An 11,751-nucleotide genomic window follows, 5' to 3' on the forward strand; every position below is an offset into this window, starting at 1 on the left:
AGTTATTTAAAATTATATGGAAGTGCAAAAGAAAAAAAAATTCTTCCCTTTTACAGGTTTGGTTAATCCATATTTTAGGAGAGGTTCTGTGGAAATTTTTATAGAATTTTCTTGAAAAAGGTTTTACAAATCCTATAAATGAAAGGAATGAGTTTAAGGAGTAGATTCACACCACGTTCTAGGTTAGAGGGGAAAACTTAGACCGGGGTGTGACATCTAGAGAGTGGTGAAAAGGAGTAGCCTTTCTGCCATCAGTAAAAATTCATCTTCTTCTTCTCTGACCAAGTTGTGAGTGAGAGCTTAGAGTTTGAAGGAAAGGAAGTCCATTTCAACCTTTCTTAACTTGTAAATTGTTTTCATCCTTTTTTCTTTCCATTTTTGTATTCTTTGTAATATATATTGTTAAAATTGTACAATGACGGAAGACCTACATTCTTTAATATATATTACATGTTTATACCTTTTCATATACATCTTTTTATTGTTCATTGGTCAATGTGTTATTTGTAGTTTAGTCATGTGATAAGTTTTTCATAGGTTGTTTTGTTTATAACTGTTATCACGTTAGTTGAGCTATTTTCATCACCTGGCTAGTGCTTATAGCCAACTACCTGAGATGGCAAGTTGCAAGGATATGGTTAACGCGCGTCAGGAGGAGTTTAGAGACAAACTCCTCCTTAGTGAGATAACTTCTATCCTTTGTACCCAGAAAGGAAGACAAGTGTGGGCAATAGGCATCGAGAGGTTGTTATCCTTAATCGCCAAGCTCTATACGTTTTATAAGTAAATTCTTCTAGATATATCTCGCACAAATTAGGTTGAATCATTTGTAGCCTGAAAGGCGGACAAGTGTGTCGTATAAAGACTCTGAAAGGAGCTCGCCTTAATCATAAACTAGTTTTGAAAGCCATATTGCATCAAGCCTCATGGTCTAATCGCCTAGTCATGCATAGACATTTCTTCATCTTTCTCATACAAGTTAGTTCACATCTATATTTTGCATCTATCTAGTTCCTCTTTACAGAATCTCTAGAGTACATAAATAGTTTAAGTTGAGTTCACATTCACTTATTCATTGTTCATTATTCTTTTATACTGCTTAATTGATGAGTAAATGTTAGAACTAATCTTTGATATCAGTTCCTTGTGTTCGATTCTGGATCATCCGGATAAATCTATTATTTCACTTATACTTGGGCAAGCAATAGGAAAACTTGTACATGATAAGAACTTAGTTCACAAAATCAACACAACACAAGAATCAGTCCAACTAAGTCATATACAACATCCTTGTTGGTAAATGATGCTTTCTTGAAGAATTAATATGTTCGTAGGTGAGACAATCTTCCCCATGGATAGTCATTCAAGGCTTGGTCATCATATAACATTTCTAGATGTTGGAGATTGATAGGGTTTTGTTGTTGTTTGAGAATCAAGAGAGCTTGTAAATGTATAGGTTAACTAATTTCACATTTACGGATTCTTTCTCATTTTCTAGTCCTTTGAATGTTCTCTCTATATCCCTTCTAGTTATATACTCATCATGAGCAAAAAAAAGGCATTTATCAAGCTACACTCTTTTTTTTCCTTCCAAATTTAATAGAGGGAATTTATATCCTTTTAGTTTAGTAACCAAATAGAATTCCTTGAGCCCAATTTCTGCTATATGTGCATTGAATTTGAGGATTAGGACATTGGGCTTCACCGTATGGCATTACTCTTTTATTAGAAAGTTTAGAAATTGTGTTGGTATTTTGGCCATTCTAAACCTAAGAAAGAATAGTTTGATCTAATTTTTTTATCAAGCTGAGAGTATCTGGACTATAATATATAGTGATTCTGAGATTTATGTTTTCATTTTTCATAATTAGTTAATGATCTAGATGATGTTGCTTAATCTGTCAAGAAGATATAGCTAAGAGTATGTTAGAAACTAACAACTACTACCAACAAGAAAACAAGCAAATAATAAAAAACAAGCAAACATAACTAACTATCACAGTCTATCCCAAATAGACAGAAATAGAGCTTTATATCTGTCTATCCGACTTATCCTAAAAAAATCAATGAAAAACAAGTAAACATTAAAAAACAATTTTAAGTTAGACATAGATTCACTTTCTCCTCATACTTGATTACCTTTCCTTTGGAAGATTCAGCTTTCATTATGTTCTTTCCCTTTTCTTTGCTTACCATCTATGTGAAAAATAAAAATAAATAAAAACTAGCATTTAGTAAGTAATATTGCATGTGCTAGTCAATAAAATGAAAAGAAAATAGAAGGGATACATACCTTTGTTTTAGGTCGGCAATACAAGCAAGGATGTTGAAGAAGAAGAAGAAGAAGAAGAAGAAGAAGAAGAATAAGCAGAGGAAACCTACAACTAGAAGAAGATGAAGAAGAAGCAAACAACGAATTGTGGATAGAGAAGAAGAAGCACCCGATGAAGGAAGAAGAAGAAGAAAAGAACGAAATAAATGAGATAGAGACAGATAAATGAAGATTTTAATAGAGATGGATGCTTGATGAAGAGGAATTGAGATGGAGAAGTTGATAAAATTTAGACGTGTATAGTAGAAATTGGATTGAGACTTTACCCTAATTGCTCCTAGTTAACATGCATAACCCTAACTACATGAATTATGGTTTAAAAGATTACCTTCGTAGCTTTCAAATTACTTGTCTTCTCCTTGATCACAAACTCGAACCACCACTAGTATTAACCCACTATTCTCTGGAGGTGGAACCAGGTTGTGGGACCCGATGGTGAAGGATTTGAGAGAGAGATGGAAAATTTTAAGGATTGTAAAGGATTTTAAAATTAAAGCTTTGGTGAGTATTTTTAAGTAAATAATAGAAAATGGTCAAACTCTTTAAACATTTGAAATTGGATTTTTAAATAGACAAAAGGACATGCAACAATTGCATATGTAAACTCATCAAAGTCCAATACCTCACATTTCATTAACTCTTAGTAGGTTTGGTGTCATCACTGTGAACTTCCACTTAGCCCACTAATGAGTTAGTGGGTTTAGTGTCATCACCATGAGCATCCACTTAGCCACTAAGAGTTAGTAGGATTATCCAACCAAATGTTGGATCTTCTCATTACCTTTATCAAAGGGAAAAATAGTCATTTGACCATTCAAGTCAAAGTAAAACTCTGACCTTTTACCATTTTGTTTGTCTTGACTAATTCTAGCCTCCTAAGCATGAATCCGCATTTATTTTCACGAAATTCAAATCACGTTTGAATATAAAGCCAGTCAAAGTTTGACTTTACAAAGTCAAAAGTCAACATTTGGACTTTTTTCAACTTTGACTATTTCCATCATTTCTGAGCTTTTGAATATGAATCTGCATTCATAATTTTTATATTTAAATCATATTTAAATATAATTCTATCTCTAAATTGAAAAATGATCGTTGTATCACATATACTAGTTGGTTTCTCTCTCCTACCTAATTCGAACTAATCTGACATACCATTCTAAGTTAATTCCTTATGAGCTAGTAGAAGAACATAATAGACATATAGATCATGGACTTTAACAATCCGAGATTAACTGACTAGACCAAGCTAATAAACATTCAATAACTAACAGGTCATTCCACTAAAAGCCTCGTAGTTGCACTCCCCTCACTATAGATATAATTGTTTCCATCTGATATAACCATGATCAATAAGTTAATCATTCATAGGTTGTTTGTAACCTCAGTTGATTCAAAATATCGTTTGACCTCTGAGACTACATCCTGCTCCTTAAGTCACATGATCCACTATTAAACAATTGGTTTAAGGTCCAACCAATAAATCGAATCCCTCTTGGGGCAATAGGAGGGTGGGCCCCCTTGTTCAGGACTTGGATTCAGTTTTTAAGGGAACAACCTATCTACTAAACCTAAAGCGGGTAGAGTGAATTTTGTCTTGCACCCTATGTCCCTAGTTATCCACCCGGTCTTACCTCCTGAAATGGGAGGCTTATTGGACCAGCGCTGATGAGCTACCCTCACCTATGTAGATCTAAGGATAATTTCGTGTAAATAAGAGTTCATAGTTAGCTCATGATTAAGATTAAGTTACCTAGATCATAAAAATTACATCGAAATAGTTAATTTTATACAATAAACGATGTTATGACGTAAAAGTAATTATTTCATGATTCAGTCTTATATAAACTCTTTACATAGGATACCCCTGCTTTTTTGTTTTTACATGATCGATTTAGGATCATATCGTTTGTACTAACTACAAAGCAGTCTGCATCTATAGTGTCTCTAAAATAAGGCGCCCAACCTTTATTCATATACTATAGACTGTTTAGGTTATATACTCGAACCTGACCTATGTTTATGTTATACATAAAGTTAAATTTACTCAAGATAACCTTGGAACCTTAGTTTATTGGATTCAAGATTATAATATTCAATTTTACTAACCAAAATATCGATAACAACTTTATTGAATAGAATATAAATTTAAATTACAAACTACGAGTTTTAGAACATAAATTCCAACAGAAGTCGAACTGAGGTTCAAAGGTTGAAGAATGTCGATTAATAGTTTATTTAGTAGAAAACAAATTGCATGTTGAGGGTTTTATTTTGTAAATTTGCCTTATGAGATTGGGCTTTTGAAATTGTTATATATAATTTAAATATTTTCCAGGCCCTCAAAATTTAACTCAAAAGATTTTAATTTGTATTGAAATTTTCATATTAAAACAAAAAAGGAAAAAGGTTTAAAAAATTCATTTTAAGTTATAAAATATATTCTGGGTAAGTTTCAAATATAGAAAGATGTATCCAAGTATTTACAAACTACATCAAAATGTTACAGGCTATTTATGATGAAAGATAAATTATCATTTGTATCTATCTGTATCATGATAAATACAGATAGTAGTCTATCTTGACCTATCATCATATTGTGATATATTTGTAGAAGTTTTGTCCATTAAAATAATTTCTCATATATTTTTCTTTTATTCTTTTGAACCCTTGCAGTTTTAGTTGAAAAATATTGATATTGTGTTGATGAGAAAATAGAATATAAATTAAAATACAATTAATTTTCATAAATGTAACAAAATACAAAAGTATTTACAGTCTGCGTAACAAAAAGAAAAGCCCATAAAATCAGTATAATATTTTCATAAATTCCAGATTTTCCCTTGAATATTGTGGACGATTTGTCACTGCTCTTTCTTCTTGTTCTTTGCGATTTATTCATTTTCTTTTATAGATTTCTTCATCTCCTCTTCCTGATCTTCTTTCTTCAATGTTTAAACGATTCATTCTTTTGCTTAAGTCTTTATTTCATCTTCACCATTTTTAGCAAGATTCTTTAAAGTTACTTCATCTTCTTCATATTCGAGAATATCAAGATCATCTAAATAATATTTTGACATGATTTAAACGATCGTTTACCATTGTTAACACGATCGTTTACCATGCTCAACAAATTTGAAGTTTTTTTTCCATTGTTTAAAATGACCTAAATGATCATGTGGACATTATCTAAACGATCGTTTGCCATGGTTAACACGATCGTTAGATTTGAAGTTTTTAACGATCATTTACATTGGACACACGGTCGCTTACTATAATCAACACGATCATTTTTCATTACCAACACGATTGTTTAAATTTGAAGTCTTTTTCCCCATGGTTAGAAAAGAACTACATGATCGTGTATCATGAGTTAAAAGATAGTAGATTATTCGTTTAAATTGTGGTGCATGATCATTTAGAAGAAGATTACTCGCGCGAGCATGTGGTCAATTAATCACGTGTTGACTAGGGCATTTTTTGTATTTCTTATTTGTGTGTCTGTGAACTTTTTTCGTTTCTAAAATTGTTCTATATAGTGTAAATATTTTATCAATTTGTTATATTTTTTAAAATACTCCATAGAATATATGTAGTTTTGTGAAAAGAAAAAAGAGGGAAAAAAGAGCGAATGATTTTCAATTTTTATTATCACTTCAGTGAAAAAAATGGGAAAATGGTGAAAAAGAAGTGTGAAAATTGAGTTAAAAAAACAAGTGTGTAATTACAACGTGGCAGCACAAAAGTTGGGAATGAGCGGTTTGTAGGAAGCTTGAGCAGACTGGTGAGCAGAGAAGCTTTGCTCACTTGACATTATGAGTACTGGGGGAGAATAAAACTCTAAGCTATGACTTACAAGTTGATGAATACTTTAGTTCGGTTGTGTTCCAGTTAATATAGTTTTTGCTCCCATTAACATTAATTAACAAGCTAACTTCTAAGTTAGGATAGTCGACTTGTACATAATTTAACTAGGTATTTTCAAAAACATCAAAATGAATGATCTATCTACAAATATAGAAACATTTTACTTTGTAGAATATATTAGACACTAATAGATGTCTATCTAAGCCTATCATAATTTACTACAATAAAAAGTAAAATTTTACTATGCTAGTAAATATTTCCAATAGTTTTATTATTTAAAGTACTTTACTTTATTTAATGAATAAATAAATACTTAAAAAAACTTGTTTAATGTTATCGCTCAAAACTATATTACTTTTGACAAAGAAAAAGCTTCATACAAGTGAAATATAACTAAGACTAGATACTTTATTTTGTAGATAAAAGATCATCAATAAAATAAATTATTTTAAGTTTTTTCGATACATAAAAAATGTGTACTAATGTTAGTATGGATAAAAATGAAAGAATCTATTTATATAAATGAGTTGATCATTAAATATTGAGTAACGATATAATATCAAATCTCAAAGATAATAAATCTTTTGAGAAAGTTCATTTTCAGAGATTCAATATAAATTTTAGAACCAAATCAATATAATTATTTTCATTTCCAAAATTGTAAAAATAATGTTTTGTTTGGATCATCTCAAATTCCTTACTCTATAAGCTTACTGTTGGAAACGTTTAATTATTGGACACGAAAGTCAACTTTTACAAATAAAACTTTAAATCTAAAAAACCGCGATCATAATCATTAGAAAAAAGACCTAATTTGACTATGAAATTTTACAAATATCCTAAAATAAGATTTTTTACTTAGTTAGGAATTCACATATTTGTAGGACAATTTTAATCTTATGATTAACATTAATTATATAAGTAATTTGAAATTAAGAAATATATTTTGGCTTATTTACATTATCTTTATCATTATTGTCTAAATTATAACTTCCTTATGATCTTAGTTAATGTAAAATCTTAATTATTAAAAAAAGCGTTACTTTATATAATTTATTTTAAATTATCATCAAATGATATATCTTTGAATATGGAAAATAATTTTTAAAATTCTTTCTTAATTATTCATTAGCAGCATAATTCTTACATTCTCATTTCTGTCGTCAACAGTCATTCTTCTTCGTTACATCTACTACCTGCAATTTATCCAATTTCTCCACCAATTTCGGTACATTCTCCACCAGAAATATCATATGTTTTCTTCAAGTAAGCTCGATTTCGTCACCGAAAAATCGCAACATTCTTTCAATTTCGGTACATCCAGTTTCCTTAGTCACGTAATCATATTTCCTCTATCACCGATTCCAATTTGTTATTCACTGATTCTTAATTTATTTCGTTTTTTTTTTTTTTTGTTATCCTCATACTTCCGGTTAATTGTCTTCCTCAATTCCTCGTGTTTTTCCTTACTCCATTATGTCGTAGATTTTCTAGAACGTTTTAAACTTCGATTTCATAATCTTGCATTTAGATATATACGACTTGATATATACAATTTATAAATGTATGTTGACATACAATTTCCAAAAAATATGATAGATCGGTTCTGCTATTTAGTGAATATATACCCCTTCATATATACAATAATACATATAAATTGACATACATTTACCGAAAGATAGGATATGTTAAATTGATTTATGAATAGTATATATGAAATAATACACTGTATATTTTACAAATGAAAGGTCGTGTTTTCAATTTGTTAAATTGGGTTATGTATTTTATTTCAAATAAATAAGTTATGTTTGAACAATAGTGACTATGTATGAAGTGTAGTATATTAATTATAATAAATTGAGAAACTTTGATTAGTACGTTGGAAATTTATAAAAAAAAAATATGAAAAAAAGATAATTGAACTAAAAACTGGAATATAGATATTTTAAATAAAATTCTCAAACAACATACTAAATGTCTAAAGTTAAGAAGGAAAAACTAATTTAATAAGAAAAACTTGCATCTCTTTTGGTTATGGCCAACACGTCCACAACGGCCACATTTAATGTGTCTCTTGAACCCCATTTTAAAAGGAATTATGATCTTATTTGGTCGACCAACTGAACGTTTTACATTCGGTGGGAGGATGATGACTTCAATTTCTGTATTAGTGAATATAAGCAATAGTATATTTGTAACAAATCACAGAACATAAACATATTATGCAGTAGTTTATATGTAATAAATCAAATAAAATACTAATTGAATCAAGAAAAAACACGATACGAAACATGAAATAAAAAAAACTAAACTATATGTGTCACTAAATACCTGTTATTGTACATATACAGATGTATATACTGATAACATCATCTGTATATGCAGTGATATATAATGAGATTAAACTACAATTTATGATTTATTAAATATATGTAGTAGTTTATATGTAACGAATCAAAGAACATAAATATGAATAAGATGTATATATCTGATAAATCATATAATAAAAATTAGATTAAATAGTGGTATATAAATTTATATATTGTTCATGAAAGCTTTACTAAACAAAAATATGAATAAGATTATCGAAACATGTCGTAATTATTAAATATATGCAGTAGTATATATGTAACAAATCACAAAACATAAATGTATTATTCAGTATCATATGTGAAAAATCAAAATAGAAGGAACATTTACAAAATATATGCTACAAAACCGAAGAAGAAATAACAAATTTTTTAAGGAAAAAAATATGCTATGAAACAGAAGAATAAATAATATACTAAAAAAAAAAGACTAATTGTATCCCCAGAAGCAAATCAAAAGGGAAGAAAAATATAATTTTTTTTGTAATAGAAATCAGAGAAGAATATTGGTTCCAGAATTGATGATTGTGAGAAAATAACTTTTAGTTGGACATAGAAATTAAAAATATTTATTTTGTAGGATAAATATACATATTATTACCATATAATATAATAATTTATATCATATTTAAATCATTCTAAAGGTAATTATATTACATTAATAAATACAAATATATATGTATTAATAATTAAGGAAGTTAAAATTGATATAATAAATATAATTGTTGATAAACTAAGGAAAATAGTGTTCAAGACTAATGAAATTTGGGTAATAAAGTAAATTCGCCCATTTTTTCTAAAAAAATGTTGCCCAATTAAAACTTTTATGAAATATATTAGAAAGAAAGACCTATACGGTATCATATAGCAATTTAGGCTATTTTAATTGAAACCCCATATAATAATGAAAAAAAAAGCGAGTAAAGTCTTCTTGAGTTATTTGAACCACCAAAAAAGTACTTATGGGTTCATAGAACCACAATGTAGTGATTGAAATGTCACCACAAACGCAAAGGAAAGATGAAGATGGGGCCTTTGGGCTTGGCTGTCATATGCATCGGCTAATATGAGCAAATATCATTGCCACAACATTCATATCCAAATCTCTTGTGTGGACTTGGCAAAAGAGCTTCAAGAATACTTCATATCCGAATCTCTTGTGCGATCCTCAACAAACACAGCAGTCACTAATTCAACAATGGCCGCAAAATTCCCTCTTTCTTCTTCCCTTACCGTCAAATTTCCTCTCCAACAAAACCCTTCTTCTTCCTTCTTCCCTCCTCTTCCTTCCCCTTTCTCCTCGCCAAAGCTTAGGCCAACGCCTTCTTCTCGCTTCAAGCTTCTAGCAAATTTAGGTAAAAAAGAGCCTTTACTTTTGCTTAGATCTGCGACTCATTCTTGCTGTGTTTTTGTGTATATATATTGATGCCTTTTTTTTATAGGGGGTGGCGATGCAGAAATCAAGAAGGGAGGGAAGAAAAAATTTATAACTAAAGAAGAGGAACCAGAGCAGTAAACAATTTTTTTCCCTTTTCTGTTTTCCTTTTTCTGGTATCAGAATGTTCAACAATTTGAGTGGAAATACAAGAAGATAATTATCAAATACCAAGCTCAAAATCTGATTGGATTTGGTGGTGTAGGTATTGGCAAACAGCAGGGGAAAGGGAAGGGGAGAATCCTATGAAGACTCCTCTTCCTTATATCATCATCTTCGGTATGTCGACTCCGTTCGTGATCTTAGCCATAGCTTTCGCCAATGGTTGGGTTAAAGTTCCTGTGAGATGAATCTGTACAAACTCATTGTGCAAATGCAAATGCCAAGGGAACAACACCATGAGAGTAACCTGAGATCTTCCACAGCGCACAAAACCCTCTGTTTATGCCTGTTTTGAGTTGTAATGTTATTTCAGAAGCTAATACAAAGTATAGTAACTCAGTTCCTTTTCGTTGTTTTGAGTGTTTGGATTCTTTATCCCCCCATTTCAATGCAAGTATTTGTTGTTGGTAGCTTTTAGTAATGTGTTCGAATCACAAACAAAGAAAATATAGTAATAATAAGCCAGGGAAATGCATGAAATACTGACTACCGCTGCTGCACCTTTGCAGCTTAGCAGTTAAGACAGCTATTCATGTTCTCGATTTTGGAGGTTTGAATCTTACCTCACCTCCGTTTCTTGTGGTCTGCAGCAATTTGAGATATTAATTTCATGAAGACACACGAAAGTTCAATGAGGAAACGAAGAGAAGGGAATAATTTGAATTTACAGAAGGAAATAAACAGTTGAAAAGAAAAAGGAAAAAGAACATGTTAAAAAAGGTAGACGTTCCATTGCAACATAGAAAACGAAGATGACATCGAGAAGATGCAGAAACACCTGGGAACAACTTAATGGGTTCAACATTTCCATTCCAATGGTTCGAAACATACTGCACAAATGGGAAAAGGAAAATAGAGTTTACATGTCCTAGTAGCTGAATTCTCTTTAGATCTAGCAGCCGATCTCTTGCGACATCGAAACAAGTATTTTCAAAGGCATGGTCGATAGGAATTTCCACTTCTTTCAAGGGATCAATACATGAAAATAAGCTTTGAAATACCCCCAGAAAAAAAAAAAAAAAAGGGGGAACAAAGAATCGGATCACAATGAACAAATATTAAAACATATGGAAAAGAATTCTATTTCAAGCTCTCTTCAATCTATTAGTATAACAATCTTCACATAAATAATCATTGCTCAATTAATCCCAGCTACGAGGTTGAAATACAAAAGGGTAGGCCACAAATTTGGGGGGGGGGGGGGGGGGGGGGGGGGGGGGGGGACAGTTGACCAAAGTCTTATCAATTTCTTTTCAGCAAGGGCTTGAAAAGTAACATTGTGACATATTTTTCATAAAACTTGAATGTTGAAACCAAGTGCCATGGAGTTCACCTCCAACATTATTTTGGTATAAATGATTTAATTCAGTGTGTCGAGGGCTGCACAACCCGGACTGATGACCCACTTGTGCAGCAAGATGGTTCATTCAAAACAGTCTCTCGCAGTTGTGGCGGTAGATCCGGTGGAGGCCTACTGAAATCATCGTCGTTGAAGCATTGGTTATCATAACTAGATGGAGGGGATGGAGGAAATTCAAACTCAGAAAGACTTTCAGGCAATTCTGAGGCAGGTGTCTGTAAGACAA

General features: G+C 31.0%; 2 protein-coding genes across 3 annotated transcripts in view; one reads left to right on the plus strand and one right to left on the minus strand.

The window, feature by feature from the left end:
- Window positions 1–9,570: 9,570 nt before the first annotated feature.
- Window positions 9,571–10,513, plus strand: LOC103502113 (uncharacterized). Its single transcript, XM_008465943.3, has 3 exons — window positions 9,571–9,923; window positions 10,011–10,080; window positions 10,209–10,513. The coding sequence occupies exons 1-3, from the start codon at window positions 9,635–9,637 to the stop codon at window positions 10,351–10,353; spliced, it is 504 nt and encodes a 167-aa protein (XP_008464165.1). The 5' UTR covers window positions 9,571–9,634; the 3' UTR covers window positions 10,354–10,513.
- A 710-nt stretch (window positions 10,514–11,223) lies between these two features.
- The window catches only part of LOC103502112 (SNF1-related protein kinase regulatory subunit beta-2-like), a 45,909-nt gene continuing 45,381 nt past the window's right edge, over window positions 11,224–11,751 (minus strand). For both annotated transcript variants that reach the window (XM_017047668.2, XM_051079339.1), the window contains exon 5: window positions 11,224–11,740. In XM_017047668.2, the coding sequence (XP_016903157.2) occupies window positions 11,531–11,740 (210 nt within the window). In that variant the 3' untranslated portion in view covers window positions 11,224–11,530. The remainder of the gene's footprint in view (window positions 11,741–11,751) is intronic.

Source organism: Cucumis melo, chromosome 11, assembly GCF_025177605.1.
Source record: "Cucumis melo cultivar AY chromosome 11, USDA_Cmelo_AY_1.0, whole genome shotgun sequence".
NCBI lineage: Eukaryota > Viridiplantae > Streptophyta > Magnoliopsida > Cucurbitales > Cucurbitaceae > Cucumis > Cucumis melo.